This window comes from Lipotes vexillifer, unplaced genomic scaffold (assembly GCF_000442215.2).
Source record: "Lipotes vexillifer unplaced genomic scaffold, Lipotes_vexillifer_v1.1 scaffold1442, whole genome shotgun sequence".
In the NCBI taxonomy this organism is placed as follows: domain Eukaryota; kingdom Metazoa; phylum Chordata; class Mammalia; order Artiodactyla; family Lipotidae; genus Lipotes; species Lipotes vexillifer.
In genome coordinates, this window is record NW_006797379.1 from 1,846,925 (window position 1) to 1,864,508 (window position 17,584).

The window sequence follows — 17,584 nt, forward strand, 5'->3', positions numbered from 1 at the left end:
GTAATGGGAAGTGTACCCCCCAGGCGATGAGCAGTGTTTTGAGTGTCTGCTCCTCTGCGCCCCGTGAGGCTAAGGATAGACGTCTGCTGGTTCCCTGATGGCCATTCCTCTCAGACTGTGCTGTGACAGGGATGCGGGCATGTGGGGACGTGGCAAGGTGAAGACACCCCTGTTTTCCCAGCAGGCAGCCTGCCGATCCCACACATCAGGAGCACTTCCTTCAGGGATCTCGGGCTGGAGCCACTTATTACTGGGAACAGGAGCGTTTTAGACACTGTCAAACTGAATCAAATGGAATTGGCCCAGCTGCCCTGCGCTGTTGGGGATTACGCCAGGGACTGCTCATCTGTGGTGCGAGCCCTTGGTCTTTCCCTCCTGACTTGTGATTTCTGGGAGAAAGAAGGTCATTTTATGGTTCCTTATTCAAGACAAGCACAAAGGACCCCATGCTACAAATCCTGTGACTATTTATATTCAGGCTTATGGTGAATCTTCCTATCCATTCTAATCCTATAAAAAGCTCCTTGAAAGGATAATACATAACGGTTGAGTTGACATAGACACATGGAATGATTTCAACAGAAACGTTGCGAAATGCCGTGATTTGGCATTGAATAAGGATAGTCATGCACGGGTGCCATTGTCTGGATTCTTTCCCGAAGATTCTGTGATCACACAGATATGATGGCCACTCTGTGAGTCTGTACCCCCATGAGCTCCCTAAATCGTGCTCTAAAATGCCATTCTGGTTGTCTCCATTCTGAGGCTGTGTCAGCACCTCCTGAATGTCTCTCGCACACCCTCCCCTACTTATATCTGGCATTTCTGCTCTTCAAGGCCAACCTTAACTTTGATTCCTTTTTTTCTCCAAGCCTTCCTTTAGCATCCCAGATCTCAGCGAGCTCAACTTTGTGTAACACATTTGGTTTGTGCTAAGGCATGGTGTTTTCTTTTCTATTTACCTTGAATTGCTAGGTTTTGGTCCTGCCCACCCTCCACCGTCTTTAAACCATGTGTCCTTTCTTCCTTGGTAGATTGTCCACTTCTTGAGGGGCAAAAAAAGGGTATGTCCTGTACAGTCCTGTGTCCCTAGCCCCTAGTGTAGAATCATGATACATCTATTTCTAGCACTGATCAAGTGTACTAATTATCCCACTGTACAGATGGGAAAGCCAGGGTTGAGTTAGTAGGACATTCGACGAGTCACAAGATACGATTTGAACTGGGCTTTTGACTCTAATTTTCTTTTTGTTTTAATTATTTAAGCTTTTAAATTGTGTTTATTGATTTGAAGAAGTAATACATGTACATGGCCAAAAAAATTCCAAAAAGTTTCTAGGTTTCTTTCTATTATACTACACCATACTTGTAACTAAGTGCTTCCTTGTTCTCAAAATGCCCTGTTATTTTCCTCCGAGAAGCCAGTTCACTATTCTGACTTCTGCTGTTCTGTTAGTGGCTCCATCACAAAATTTGGGGGTGACTTTTTTTTTTTAACACTTCCCTCGTCTCAGCTAATTGGTTGCTGAAGACCAGCTTATCCCTCACAGATCCTCAAATCCGCACCTGCCTTGTTCATTCTCACCCCTCCCCAGATCCCGCCTTCAACTCCCCCACCCAGATGACTGCAGTCTGGCTGCCCTCCCTACCTCCCTTCATCCCGTATCAGTTCATCTCAGGGTAATCTAGAACCTTCAAGAAGGCTTCAGGGAGTCCTTTTACCTTCTGATTGAGTTTTTTTTTTTTTTTTTTTAATTTTTTTTTTTTTTTTTTTTTTGCGGTACGCGGGCTTCTCACTGTTGTGGCCTCTCCCGTTGCGGAGCACAGGCTCCGTGGCCATGGCTCACGGGCCCAGCCGCTCCGCAGCATGTGGGATCTTCCCGGACCAGGGCACGAACCCGTGTCCCCTGCATCGGCAGGCGGACTCTCAACCACTGCGCCACCAGGGAAGCCCTCTGATTGAGTTTTTATTCCACAGGTTCTTAACTGTTTTTCTTAGGCTATCAAGTTAGGTTTGGTAGTCTGGGAAAGCCATTCTCAGTTTTTAAATAGTGGTTTTATATGCGTAAAATAAAACACATAAGGTTATGAAAGGAACCATTTATATTAAAGTAGCTATCAAGCTATTTTAAAAGCAAATTTTGGTATACTAATCTATGTATACTTCTTTATTATAAATAATAAATAATTCCTTATTAATACATTAAATAACAAGGTCTCCCAGCAGGTGTGATAACTACCACCGCCTCAAAGTAGCAATGAGTGCAAACGATATCTTGAAATACCCACAGTATCTATGATGTGATATGAAAATACAATTTGGCTGGTGTCACGTCACAGGTCCTTCTATTACTCTGGTGTGTTACGTATATTCCTAATCAAAGGAAATTCCAATTTTCAGTTGGATGTTAGTGGAAATGAAGTGTTAATTCTTCTCCACTTGCATTTATGGTCCCTAGGTTAAACCCCCCTTCTTGAGTCTGAATCTCGAGACCCTGTGAGGTCTGCTTTCTCATTCCGTGTTAACCTGTAAGCTTTGGGTCCTGCAGCTCTCCCTGTGTGGGCTTTGCACTCGGCACTGTACAGATGGGAGAGAAAACTGGCAAGTACCATGTCTAACCTGAACCCTGCCTCTGTTCTTCTGTTCACATCTGTGCAGGTAGAGGAAGGATGGTGGGAAGGTGTTCTCAATGGAAAGACAGGAATGTTTCCTTCCAACTTCATCAAGGAGCTGTCAGGGGAGTCGGACGACCTCGGCATTTCCCAGGATGAGCAGCTCTCCAAGTCAAGTAAGGAAGGAAGTCCTCCCACCATGCAGGACAGGGGTGGGGGCACCCACGGGTGCCGCTCCAGCCTCCCCTTGGTTCCACTGCCTGTGCTAAGCGATTGTGACAGAGGCTCATGAATATTTTCTTGGTTATGCTGCCTTAACCCACCGTGGTTTAGTAGGTTTATCACTGTAAAGGTGTGACGTGCATACCTTTCCCCCTGCGCAGATGCACACTTTGAACATCTCTGGATAGGTGACTGTCGTCCTTCATAGTCCCCCATGGATGGCCCATGTTGCTGTGCCTCCGTATACTTCTAAAATGTCACTCACTGCAAGTTGATAATTATTTTTAAAATGAACCAAATGAGATTGTTAATATTTCTCAGCATCTCTTGAGGAACTTGGAGAAAATGGCACACCCACACACCCACACACACACACCCCACACAGTAATCATTGGTGGGGAGAAGGGCAATGTTCAGGACGCGTGTGTGCCAGCTCCCTTGAAAGTCTGCCAGGCCAGCTGAGGGCCCAGCCCCACCTCGGGTGAGCATGCGTGTCCGTCTGTGATGGTGAGAACGAACTCCAGGTCTTTCTCTCTCCAGGGCCTGAAGCTCTCCTCCCTCCAGCTTCTCTGCTGCCTTTTCCAGCTCATGGAGCAAAAGGTCAGGACCGGGAAACTTTGTTCTCCCAGTCGCTAACCCAACTTCCTACGTGGGCGTCTGTGTATCTCTTGTGCCGTCTTGAGCCAAAGTCATGGGTGTGAATGTCGTAGAGGCTCGACTGTGTCTTAGCGGTTCGGCACTACCTGGGGCTGCAGACTTTCCTTTCTAACAAGACGAAGACAGCTCGGTCCTGTCAAAATAATTCTTAAACAGCTTTCTTTTCCATTTGGAAAAATCTGACTTGAGTGGTATTTTCAAGTTAGTTGTGTCTCTCTTATTTAACCAGTAGCGTGATTGGGCAAATCCCCAATTTGGAGGTAAAGCCATTACTGGAGTCGTGCTCAGGCCACCTCCCTCACTTGGTTCAGTGGCGCTGGCTGATTGGCTCAGTGGCTTCCAAAGTCTGGGGCTCCCCATCCCTGAACCTCGTTCCATCCTGGGGTCTATGATAGGAAAGACAGGAGGTGATTTGGGGGCAGAGGAAGCATCTTGAAGCTCCTGCTGCCTTCTCTGGTATGGGGCAAGGAGGTTCTCTGCTAACATGGGCCAACTGATGAGTATGGCCGGGAGGGGAGAAAGTGTCCTTGACCCCATGATAGTGGGACTTCTATGGCTTCCAAATTGCGCATTAGAATTCTAACTGCCATAGTGTCTCCTTTCATACACTGGAATAGTATTGTACCTGGTAATTGGGTCCCATAATAAGAATACTGTATCTTAGGGATATGGTGGATTAAATGGGCTTTCTTGGAGGGAGGACCAGATCGGGTCATTTTACCATTATTTCTGTGGAAGTGTGTTATGAGTTCCAATAGCAATAATGTATATAAACCACCTCACCTATAGAAGACCCTCTATTAAGTGGTCACTTTCATTGTTAATCATGATGAATTCTTGGGACACAGCCAGTTAGTAAGTTGAGGCTGCTTGCACACCGGTTAGTACTGTGCTCACTGAAGCGTTGTCTCTGCATTTGGAAATTACTTTGGGATTCCTGTACTCAGGCTGAAAAGGAGATCTGGAGAGGTATTGGACCACATCTTTGGGAGAACCTTGACCTCTTGATATCCTACCGTGTTAGGTATGCTTTCAGAGCTGGAGCTCAGAGAAGTCATGCTTCTTGTATTTTTGGAACTGTTGAAATAAACTGTCTCCTCTTACTCCAAGTCAATAATGTGGACATTTGACCCTGCTTGACCCCTTAGCTCAAAGCACACAGTGCTGGAATTCCCGGGGCAGGAGGTTAGGAGGCGGAGTGGAATGGTCTTCCCAATCACTTAGCCTTCTGTCACATGCTCTGAAGGGGCTGTTTCTCTCATGGAGACTGCTGTCCCCAACGCTCATTCAGTTAAAACCTGCCATTTCAGAGCTAGGAGAGCCTAATAATTCCGGCAGCCATGTTTAGTTACCACAGGAACTGTCCCTTGTCCAGGGGGTTTTTGAGGTCTCTGGAGAGGCGTGTTCTCCTAACAAGGATGGATGCTTGTGAAATAAGTACATGGCTTTTGTAATCTTCCTGTATGTGCAGTTAAGGAGAAGAGGGCCCATCTATTGATCTTTCTATCTGTCTGTCCATGTCCATCCATCCTTCCTGCTTTCCTTCTTCTATTCTTCATTCATTCAGCTTTTACTTGGCCCCTGTTGTTACTAAGATGCTGTACAAGGCACTGAAGATATACAGAGACAAGTCAGATAGGGTCCCTGTCTTCAGTCAGCTCGCACTGTGGAAAGGGGGTGCACAAATCAGCGACAGTTCAGGAAAGTGCCACACGTGCTCTGCTAGCCGGGTATCTGAGGAAAAGTGGGATACACAGGCAGAGAGAGGCCGGTCCCATGGGGATGTAGGGACAGCGGTGTTCACAAAGGGCTTCATAGGAAAGCAGATGTGATTATAATGTCCCTAGGGCTTGCTAAATTGAAATAATCCCCTGAAAGAGAGAGAAATAGCATCTCTCAGTGTTCTCACAGGCTGTTCAGTAACTGTTTACACTCTGATGGTAAAATATATATAATTAGATCAGATCACATGCAGAAATTATGTATGCTGTTAGGATTTGTCTACGTGGAACCTTTGGTTTTAGAGTGAATCTGCTCGTTCCCTATCCCCAGAGAATGGTGTTAGTAGTTTCAGTGTACTTTACTTTACAAAAGAAACATGTTTTTGTTCTGAAATAACTATAGGGTCACAGAAAGTTGCCAAAAAACAAAACCAAACCAAAAAAAAAAACAAACAAAAAAAACCACTGTACAGGGCGGTCCCATGAGCCCTTCATGCGGTTTCCCCCAGGGATAACATCTAGTATAACTACAGTAAATACGTATTTACTTTTATCATAGAACTGAGAAAGACGAATGTAGTTAGTGCACAAAAGATATCTAGGTTTTTACTCTGGTATGAGCCGAACTGTAGTTAATAAAGGTCTTTGTTAGACCAGCCCACTTAATAACCTTCATAAATTACAGTTTTCACAGAGGGTGCTTAATTAATACATGGCTCTGGGGCTTCCTTGGTGGCGCAGTGGTTAAGAATCCGCCTGCCAAGGCAGGGGACAGGGGTTCGAGCCCTGATCCCACATGCCGTGGAGAAACTAAGCTCGTGCGCCACAACTACTGAGCCTGCGCTCTAGAGCCTGCGAGCCACAACTACACAGCCCGCGTGCCACAACTACTGAAGCCCATGGGCCTAGAGCCCGTGCTCCGCAACAAGAGAAGCCACCGCAATGAGAAGCCCGCGCACCACAACGAAGAGTAGTCCCTGCTCGCCGCAACTTGAGAAAGCCCGCGCGCAGCAACGAAGACCCGATGCAGCCAAAAATAAATAAATTAATTAATATTAAAAAAATACATGGATCTGGGAGTAAGTCAAACTCCTAATGTTTACACCATTTTGGTAATTTTTAGAGATCCTAGTGACATCATATAAAAATCCTGTCAATTTAAATGCTAGTAGACACTGGGGGAGGTTTTTTTTTAAGACACATAAAATCTGTATCCTGGTACATATGAAGAAAACTTTGTGTACAGTGTATCCTCATACACCTCTTTGTTATACACACACACCTAGCCCTGTATGTGCACACACTTCTTTGATATTTGTAGTCTTCACATTGCTACTTCCAGAAGGGTTTTGAGGATACTTATTCAGTTGAGTTTTGTTAACCAATGGATGAATGCAATTGAAGAAACATTGCATTTTATTTATAAGGAAGTGTGCCACGACAGCTTGACACGTGGTAGGTGTTCAGTAAACGCTTGCTGAATCCTTCTTACTCTGAGGAGGCATTTTTAGCTTTGAATGAAAGGTATAAATTGCTTGAACTTGCTTTTCTTTTACCCTGATGTATTTTTATATATGGTAGTTGGTTATGAAAATCTCTAAACTTTAGATCTTTGTTCAGGGTAATCTAATCTATCAAGGAAAGAGTTACAGCAGTTCTGTTGGTTGATATGTTGAGTTAAACATTTTATCTCAAACAAGAAAATTCATTGTCAGGTAGTGGCAGCAACTTTTTGCTGTATATTTAAATTTGAAAGCATCTTTACCTTTCATAGCATTTATGGAACTTTAAAGGTGCTTTTTCAAAAAGATTTTTGTCAACTTTTTATTATAGAAATTTTCTAACATACGCAAATCGAGAGAATAGTATGATGAACCCCTGTGTACCTGTTACCCAGCTTCAGCAGTTAGCAACCTGTGGCCAATTCATTGTAATTATACCACTACACAGTCCTCCCCTATATTATTTTGAAGCAAACCCCAGATACCATGTAATTTCATCCATAAATATTTCAGTATGTGTCAATAAAAGAGTATCTTAAATACTGTTATCACTCTGAATTGTAATAATAATAATAATTGCAGTTCCTCAAAGTGATTACCTATATGGTCAGTGTTCACTTTCCCCTAATAGTCTTCTATTTTTTAATGCAATTTGTTAGTTTGAATCTGCACCCAAAGAAGGTACATACCCTGTGATTGGTTGATATGTCTCAACTCTCTTTGAATCTCTAGATTCTTCTTCCATGTTGCCTTTTTTCGTTGCTACTTTTTGCTGAAGAAACTGAGGTCCTTTGTGCATTAGTTTCCCACAGCCTGCCTTTTGCTGATTTCATCTCTGCTGTGTCGTTTACTCTATATTCCTATAAATTGATAATTGGATCCAGGGCCTTGATTAAATTCAGGTTTGAGAGAGAGATTTTTTGGGGTGGGAGGACAGAACTGCTTCATAGGTGGTGATGGATAGTCTATCTGGAGGCTCATAATGTCTGGCTATCTTTGTTTTTGAATATTAGCAGCCACTGATGATTATCGCCCAGATCTGTGCACTCATTAGGGCTTGCAAAATGGTACCAAAACAGGGAACTTTTTTAAAAAAAGAGTGAAATGGGCTCCCATGTAGCAGGTCAATAGTGAAAAAAATGTTGAGTAAATTAGGTTTTTAAAAAACAAAACATCCAAGGGTTTGCAATATTGTGCGGGCAGGATCTTATGTTAGGGATGGAAAGGAATTGAGAGCTCATCCAGCCTGGTGTCAGATGAGAACTCTAAAGCCCAGTGAGATGAAGTCCTGGGTGTGGCCTCGCTTCTGAGTGATGAAGCCAACATTACATGCAGGCCTTCCTGCATATAATTTGCACATACTTTGGTATTGCTCCCATTACGGCTTGTAGTTTACCCTTTCACGGAGCATCTGACAAATTTCAAATCTGAGTACAGTTTAACTTATTTCTTCTTATGATCACAGATTATGATGAATTAATTACCTTTTCAGTTACAGTTTTGCACATGCGAGTATTGACTAAATGATGTGAAATAGAACTAATTACAAATTATTGATATTATTGCATTAAATTATAATCAGAAAATATCTTGATCTGTAAGATTTATTTGGATGTAGAGGCAAAGAAATCCAGATATGACTACTGTCCAGTTTCAATTTCATACATACTTTGCTTCACATTTAAGATATAAATGTGACTTTTCTGTTTCTAACATCTTTTTGATATTATTTAATTTCTTAGATTATAAAATAATTCTCATAAAACTAAAAAGTATTCCTGTTTTTTTGTTTTAAAGAAAAACATCTTTTAGCTACAGAAACATTTTAAGCTATTTCCCATAGTTTTCAGAGGGAGAAAGTTTGCATTTTCTTTCTGTAACCATTAATAACCATGATATTTAAGTTTGAATTGACTTTCTTATTTTCCTAATTCCTTATGTTTGAATTTTAGGTTCAGATACTTTAGTGGCTTGTCAAGCGAAGGCAAAGATGGAGATGGCCTTTTAAAACTTAGGGCAAACCACTCCCATGATATAGAAATATTTTATTTCATTAGCTGTAAGAAGTGGATTGCTTGTGCCCCTTGCCTATAAGAGCTAAAGCCAGGCTGGCACCCCCACTACGCTTTGGTGTCTCTATACTTTTTAATATTAAATGTTATTTGTTTTGTGTATGAGGTTCTGTTGGCAGTGAAGAGCAATTAGCAAATTGATGAAATAGAGTTTCAGGCAAAATTAGATGCTAGCATAAGCATATGATTTTGTGTTGAAATTTTAAAATGCTTCCCTTTTACAGTGTTTGCTGCCTTCAAGTACTAATATTTAATAGTGACAGTAGAATATTCCTCCCCCCACAAAAAAATAAACAGCACTCATATTCATGGACTTTCCAGTTGCCCATCTCTTCTGTTCTCTAGATGGAACGTGTGTGTCCTCACTCACCCCCAGCCCAGGCTCCATTTCCAGTCCTCTCGCTGCCAGTGGGCGGGGCAGGGGGTGGGTATTTTGCAGAAATGCTTGGCCATTCAGAGACAGCAGGGCCATGTCTACCTCAGTGATGCTCAGACTTGATCCTGGGGAAGAAGAAAGGGAGGTTCTCTTGTACTTGGAGGAACTTTATTGAAATACCGATTCCTTTTTCTTACTTTTCTCTGACATGAAAAGGACTGCTGCCATTCAGTTCTGGGGGGCCTGGCTCACAAAACAGCTGTATTCCTTGGGAGTAATGTTACCTTAGTGATGGAAATTAGGCAGAATAAAAATTCACCCAGATGAAAACTAGCCACTGTTACTTGCTCCACTTTGCCATCAAAGTCCTCAGGAGCTACAGGTCTAAGGAGAACATGTGAAACACTTGTTTCTTTGGATTATCCTTATGTAGCCAGTGATTTGAATATCTAAGGTTTTGCTTTAACTGGACGGAGCACATCTGTCAAAAAGGGCAGATTTCAAAGCAGTGGTGTACCACCATGTCTGCAGGACACAGAAATTGGCAATACCTGATTCCATTTAATTTGTTGATCTGATCATTTACAATCCCTTTCATGTTATTAGGAGTGACATGGCCCAGAAGTTTACACGATGGTCCCTAATGGAATTTCCCATTTTCCTGAAGAATGTTTCTAAAAAGTTAGACAAGTTGCTCTCTCTCACTCAGTTCCACTCTCTGTCTCTCTGTAAATGTAGCCTACCTTTTCATCCCTCAGACTTATTATGAGGGAGCTATGTAACTGGCCTCTAGTTCGATATTCAGCTCACAGCCATAATAGGACCAATTTTTTGCATAACTTAGAGTAATGCATATATTAATTGAGCTTGTCTTTACCAAACCATTTTACCTGCTGATGGTACTCTCTGTAGGGTGTGTGTGTGTGTGTGTGTGTGTGTGTGTGTGTGTGTGTGTATGTGTGTGTTCACCCTCAAACTGGGGCAGAGTGTGTGTAGTCTATGTACTTACTCATGGTTCCAGAGAGATTTGGGCTTTAGCCATGTGTCCAGTCTTATGCTATTGATAACCTCTACTTGTAACAACAAAAAAGAAGATAATTTGCATTTGACACTGGGTGAGTCCTATGTCCTCATGCTTAAGTACAGTCTCATGACTGATATGGCAAAACCTCAATTAAGATGTTTCAGGAAATAGGGTTTTCTGGTGTCTTTGGTGCTAAGCAGAAAACCCCTTACATTGACATGGAAGCCACGATTGGTTTCAAACCTCATTGGTGAAAAACCCCCTCTAGAATACTTGTACATTTTCTTGCTTCAAGATACTAAGAACGAAAAATCTTTTAAAAGGGATTTTGTGCCTTGTTTAGACTCTTGGGGTCATGGATATCAGTTTGTATCATACTGGGCTCTAGGGGTAGAAGATAAAGGATAATGGACCAAAATCTGTATTATGTTCGGGTCACACTCTCCAAAGAGAAGAATGAGTTAACTAAGGAATCCGATTGATTGGATTTCCTCTGGTTGAGGTTTTCCTACTCCTGAGGTATAATGTTGAAGTGGCTTCCAGGTTTAAATTGGGCATAATCCACATGCCAGGCATTTGCAGAGGTGAGCCCTAATTCCGGTGCTCATTGCCATCATGGTTGCATGGGGACTTTGGGCTCATTCTGTAACACTCTTAAATTCTGCCTAATGGTTTCTAATTAATTTTGTGGATGAAGCTCTTGCAGTGGATTCATTGAAGACAAGTTCAGTTAAAGACTCTCCCTCTTCCTTCTTTTGCCATCATTTGCTCCCCTTCCCTCTCTCTTGTTTTTCTCTCCCCTTCTCTTCTCTCATTCACTGTCAGGAAAGACTACCTTTGAAGGGACAATTCTGTACCGAGCTGCACCGGGAAAGACGGAGGGCCACAGACGCTATTACAGTGAGTGACCTTGACAGCAGGAGGCAATTGTAAAGATAAGATCTGGGTTCTTGTGTTTTTTGATGCAGCTGCACTTTCCTGAGCTGCTCATGCTTCTGCCAAGTGTCTGTGTGAATTTCTGATCCAAGGACATGGACTTATTTGCCTGAGATAAGTGCCGTCTCCTTGGTGTGTGCTGCGGGAGCATTCCCATCACCAGCCCCTGGCGCTGTCTTGTTTGCTTTGTGCCTCTGTCATGTGTGTGACATGCGTGCATGAACCATGCGTGCAGAGAAAGGATCAGTAACGTTGGTCATGGCATATGTGTTTGTACCAGTATCTCTGCGCCTCTGGGGTGGTGTAAGATGGCTTCCTGTGGAGATGTCAACCTCTCGTGGTTATTGCTTTTACTGAGTGGCTCATTGGAAACCAATAAGTCATTTCCTCATTGCGGGGTTCAAAGAAGTAAGATTTTGGTAAGAAAAGTCCGTGCCAGAAATGGTATTTTGCTTTGCGCATTCAGCCAATCACCACACGGCAGACTTCTTTTGGCAGGACCAGTGTGTAGCCTTTTGTGCTGTGAAAGAAAGCTGCCAAAAGTTGAGGGGAAGGAGATGAATGAGGTTAATGAATGAATCTCGTGAAGTTCGTAGAACAGTCCTGCCACACAGTAAGCACTACACGTGTGAGTGTAAACTTGAAAATAAACAAAAATGGCTCACGGGCTGGAATATTAAGGAAATTATTGGCAATGACTTCTGTGTAATTTGGCCACAGTTATATGAGTGGCCAAGGCAGAGTTGAGGAAGCTTTGTTCTTTTTTTTCACTGCGAAGGAAAAGCATCCACCTTAGTGTGCACGTACACGCAAGTGTACATAGAGACGTACACACAGTGATGAAGGAGAAGGTTCACGCGTGAACACCGGAGCCACGCTTCTCAAACTGTCTGCAGTGAAGTGTATTTTTATTTCCGTTCCCCTGCGGACAGACATCGGGTACTGCTGGCTTGCCTTCACTGCGCATGCGCTGCACCACCCGCCCCTCCCAGCAGGAGCAGACAGACAGATGTTGGTCTGTGCCCTGTTCACCCAGACGCGTCTGTTGGCCGCACATCCGGAAGTAGCATCAGCGCACACTGCTATAAGCATTTCCAGGCACGGACACTTTCTGTGCTTGTCTCTCTGTGTACCGGCAACGAACCCTTCATGATCTTGGCTCCAGTCCACAGACCTCACTTTGGGTTGCACTGCCCTCGAGTGTCACCTGGCATTCCGAGCATGACACAGGGATAGTTTACATAATAGTGTGTGTTATGAGCACCAGTGGCTAAAAGATACAGCACCAAAACTGAAAAGCCACCTTTCTTTGCCTCTGAAGGGAAGGAACTAGATTTTGAGTTATTTCGTCAACCCAGGTATTCAGACATTTAATTTCATAGTACTTAAAAGTGATAGAAGCAGCCTACCAGACTATCCGGAAGAAAAATCTGCCATGTGTTTCCTTCCCAACCCATGCTTGTGTGGTTGAATGGCCGTGCAGCCTTTCCCTGTGTAACGTAAAGAGTATTTCTCACAGAGACTAATATGATGTTATTAAGATGAGCCCGGAAGGTGGCACATCCCTAAAACCAGAAGCTCAGTGAAATCAGGATGGCAGTGGTTGAAAATATTGTGTTTCTAGCTATTGAGGTATATGATAAAAGAATCCTTCAAATTCTTCTCTTTGAAGAACTGAAACAGACTTTGCCCAAATCCATTTGCCCAAATCCACTTGCCCTGCTGCCTTCTGCTTGTGGTGCTGGTGGTGGCGGCGGCGGGGAAGGGGAGCAGTGATGTTTTCTGTTCACTAACCATTTCTTTATTCCGCCCTCAAATGCTTCTTTCCAAACCAGAAAAGAATATACAAGCCATTTATCACACAGAAAGAATCCATACGGCAAAATGAGAACATGTTAAAGGGGAAATGACACAATATTTAGACTCCCAAATTATATCTCCAGCAGGGGTATTTCCAAAAACAATGAACAGATAAACACACGAATGGATAGCTAATCCAGGGGGGTTCTCCATGTTTGCACACTCGCATCCAGTCCTGTAAATTGGAGCCGACCCCCTTGTTGTGGGCTGTTCCTCATTGTTCTGCCCTCTGTTCTTGCTCATAAATGCTGTTCTTTAGTTCATTAAAATGTACACCAGAGCTCTTCCTCCCCACCCCCTCCTTTTTGGCTTACAAATACCATTTTATTGAAAACAGCAGCAACGACAAACACAGCCATTGTTTAAAGGATTTGATTTTGAAACTTGTTAGCAATTTATAATGACCTTTCTATATTTTTCTGTTTTCATTTAACAGTTTCTTCCTGCACTGAGACTTCTTTATTTGAATGACTTCAACATTTTGTGACGTTTTATGTGAGCAATTATTTGATGTATCATTCTTATGTACTAAGAGGCCACCTTACATGTAGGAAGATAATGCACAGTGTGGCTAATAGAGAACAAAATTTGATGGTATACTTTCATCCCAAGGAAATCATTGTCATCAGGAGACATATAGTCAATGTTCAGGAGCTATTCTACACATCTAGAGGCTTTTAGAGACAGGCTTAATGGCACTTTCCATAAGATATCCTTTTAATCCTGCCCTTTGATGGCATGACTAATGTACTGACCATCAAAGTAAGAATGTACACCCAGAAATTAACTAGAAACAGGCTCTTCCTTTTAGGAACATGATTGTGGGCAGACCCTGGGCAAAAAAAGAATCTGGGGAGGTAAGTGTCCATGTTGTCTTGCTGATATCTATTTGATGACTTCCAACTCATGCCACCAGAGGTCAAAGGAAAGGTGTCATGTCCCCAGTGTTCTTCTTTGGAAAGGAGTTCAGCTCTGGGGAGACGTTGGTGTCAGAGGAGGGAGGAAGAGCTGTAGGCTTGGGGGATTCTGGCCTCCTGGAGGGCAGCTTCCTTTCCCTCTTTAACAAATATAATCATCTTGCCAGTGAAAGTGTTTCAGTGTCAAGTTTGGTTTAATGCTTTCCTCGAGAAACATGTCTGCGTGCATTTATTCCTTGTGAAGCCATCCAAAGAGATTTAATTCTTTGGCAGTCATAATTTTGTGTGGTTTCTTTAATTGCTAATTTGTTTAACTGGCTTTTAGCTTTACAGTTTCCCTTTAGGAAATGTTACTTTCATTGCTAATTGCTAACTGACATGAGTCATAGAAATGGGAGGTACAGTGTGTGGTGCTGACTAGGTGGGGAGGCGAGGAGGGGCTGGGAAGAGTTGTTATTGCACAGACTGCAGCAAAACAAATTTGGCTGAGAACCAGGCTCTGGCTGAAAAGAGGTGAAATGTCACATTTACGAAGAGGTCTGCTTTGAAATTAGATTTTCTGAAAAGTTTTGATTCACTTCTTAAAATTAAAAGCTGGGCACAGAGGGTGGGAGGGAGACGCAAGAGGGAGGGGATATGGGGATATATGTATATGTACAGCTGATTCACTTTGTTGTACAGCAGAAACTAACACACCATTGTAAAGCAATTATACTCCAATAAAGATGGTAAAAAAAAAAAAAAAAGCCAGGGGTGGGGAGATGGAACAAAACTCAGAGCCGCCCCCATGCAACATATTCACACGCTAAATGAAAAACCGCAGTGCAAGTTATCCCATACCCAGTGACACTTGTAGCAGTGGTTCCTGGCTGGCTATGAAGTGCTTCACGGCTATGGCTAATTTCTGAGCTCTTTCTTTCCCCGTCCCCGCTCTTGACAGGTTTAAGGGAAACCACAGGCTCCGAGAGTGATGGGGGTGACTCGAGCAGTACCAAATCCGAGGGTGCCAACGGGACAGTCGCAACGGCCGCAATCCAGCCGAAGAAAGTTAAGGGAGTGGGCTTTGGAGATATTTTCAAAGACAAGCCAATAAAGCTAAGACCAAGGTCGATTGAAGTAGAAAATGACTTTCTGCCTGTGGAAAAGGTATGTTCGACAGTTTGTGTTTTATTTCAACCTAATGTGGTGTATCCAAAAGTACTTTGTAGGGCTTGGCGTCTACGACTTCCTGTGCCTCTTCTGAGGTTTCATTGTCCTCGTGTGCAGCTCTCCTTCTATATAGGAACAGCTTTCCTCGAAAGGCTCATGCTCTAGTTTGCTGTTGCTTTTCTTACTGATCTCTCGATGGAACATTTCTCAGGATGACTTTTCAAATAGACCGGCCCTTCTGTATTTCCTCCTCAGAAAAGCCACTCATGCCTGGACCCAGCTAAACACATAACCTTGGTACTTTTCAATCTCTCTTCTGTCCTGGTAGGTTTCTCTTGTGATTTGTGCTTGGGCGTGTTGACTGGTTCTGCAGTAGAGAGAGGGGTTGTATATTTTTTCCTCAAGGTATTTGGTGGAAATGATTTCATACTACTGAAAGGAAGTCTCCTGCGTGTGTGTGTGACAGAGATGGCCCTCGCTGTGAATCCCTGAGTTGTTACCATCAGGAAGCTGGCTGTTTTCTCCTGCCCCTGGTTCTGGGTTGGCGAGAGGCAGACAGCGTGTTGCTGCTGAGTACGTGGTTGCCAGAGCAACACACCCAGAGCCATTGTGCTTGTGGCTGTCAGTGACGTCTACTGTGGTACACTTTTAAGCATCATAGCCTTGCTTAGGATTTGATAAATACTGTGGAGTTTTCCAGATTGTAATAAGCTACACTCGTGCTGTGCTTAAAGAATGTTTGTTAATTTGATTTAGTGCTGAAATTTTTGCTTTGACGTTTGTGCCAGCAGGCTTGGGGGATGGGGGCATGGGCAAAATCTCTACTGCAGGTTTATCGACGGCTTTTAAATGTTTTTCATTTCTCTGTCAGATGAATTTTTAAAAGTTGCATCATCTTCTGCAGCTGTAGAACTTCCACCCACCTCCCTCCCGCCCTCCACCAGCAACCTTGCCCAGTGTCATCATGCATTAGAAACAGATGGGGAAAGGAAACTTTTTGGACACTTAATACCCTTAGAGACGAATAAGGTAGAAAGGGCAGATACTTAAAAAGGAAGGACTGTTTCACTTAAACTCTTCTTTTGTGGAAGCTTCTCTAGTCGATTTGCTATTTCTCAAGATCTGAAAACTATCTAGTTAGTGTCCCAGCTTGTGAGTTCATTTCTGCTTCACATGGTCACTTTCAGATTCCCATAAATGTTTACAGAAGAGCAGGTTCCCATCTTGGAAAGGAGCGATGAATACAGTTTTTCTTCATTTTATTCAAGTGGTTGAAATGAACATGACCATTGACTCAGTCAGCAAACAGTTAATTCCTTTTGTTCGTTTTATGATTCTCAGTCTTATTCTTCTCTGTGTAAAAGGACATTGTGTGCGCATAACTTTCATTATTGCTATTAATATTTGTCTTAACCGCTAATAATAAATTGGGTTGTTACTAATAGCAGTATCAGCGACAAATATAATACTCCCAAGTTTGTACCTCAGCACACTTCTCCTCTGAGCTCCACAGCCACGTGTCCAACTGCCGTCTGGAACATCTCCACTCGGAGGTCCTAAATTCTTAGCAGCTTGTCCAGACCTGAACTCATCCTCGTCCCCCTGAAACCACTCCGCCCACAGCCTTCCCCATCTCAGGTGGAGGCAGTGCCACTCCCGCTCCCATGACTCAGAAGAAAAGCCCTGGGGTTGTCCCTGACTCTCCTCTTTCTCTTACATCCCATGGCTGATCCATCAGGCAACCCCATCAGCGCGGCCTCCTAAGTGTGCCCGGCACCTGCCACGGCTCATCACCTCTGCTCTCCACCTGCTCTCGCCATCGCTGCGGTGACCTCCTAATTGGTCTTCTTGCTTCTCCCCTTCCTCCTACGGTCTAGTGTCAATACCAAAGCCAGGAGGGTGATCCTTTGAAACCCGAAGTCAGGTCGTGCCACTCCTCCGCTCGCACACCTGTAGAGGCTTCCCTGTGAACCAAAGTGAAAATCCTCCCTGAGGCCCAGGAGCTGGGATGACCTGACTCCCATTGCCGCTTGGACCTCCTCCCTCCCTGCTCTCTCCCTGCTTGCTCCATCCTGGCCCCCTCGCTCCTCCTCAAACATGCCACGCACGCTCCCACTTGGGGGCCTTTGCCACGGTGGTGTCCTCTGCCTGGACACTCTGTTTCCACCTGCCCGCCGTGGCTGCCTGCCTCTCCTCCCTGACGCCTGCTCATTCTGAAACCTGCCCCCTTGGCCCATCCTGCTTACTTGCACTGCATTTTTTGTTTTCCCTAGCATGTGCCTCCTTCTAACATGTTTGTTTTTTATTATGTTTATTCTTTGTTTTGTTCACTGATATATGCTATGTGCTTAGAACAGTGTGTGGCATATAGTAGGTGCTCAGTTAAGTGCTAGTTAAAGGAATAATATTCAAACTATATTAATATAGCACTTTAGGGATTACAGACATCTATAAAATGAGGGAACGGGGTGGGATAACAGTTGTATAGTTGGAAATATAGTAGTTGTATGGTTCACTGCACCTCTGTGAAACAGA

The 17,584-nt window shown here is 43.6% G+C and overlaps 1 protein-coding gene across 2 annotated transcripts in view; it reads left to right on the top strand.

Moving 5' to 3' along the window:
* SH3KBP1 (SH3 domain containing kinase binding protein 1) overlaps window positions 1–17,584 on the top strand; it is a 358,145-nt gene that overhangs the window by 201,055 nt on the left and 139,506 nt on the right. For both annotated transcript variants that reach the window (XM_007469312.1, XM_007469313.1), the window contains 2 exons: window positions 2,660–2,789; window positions 14,841–15,046. In XM_007469312.1, the coding sequence (XP_007469374.1) occupies window positions 2,660–2,789; window positions 14,841–15,046 (336 nt within the window). The remainder of the gene's footprint in view (window positions 1–2,659; window positions 2,790–14,840; window positions 15,047–17,584) is intronic.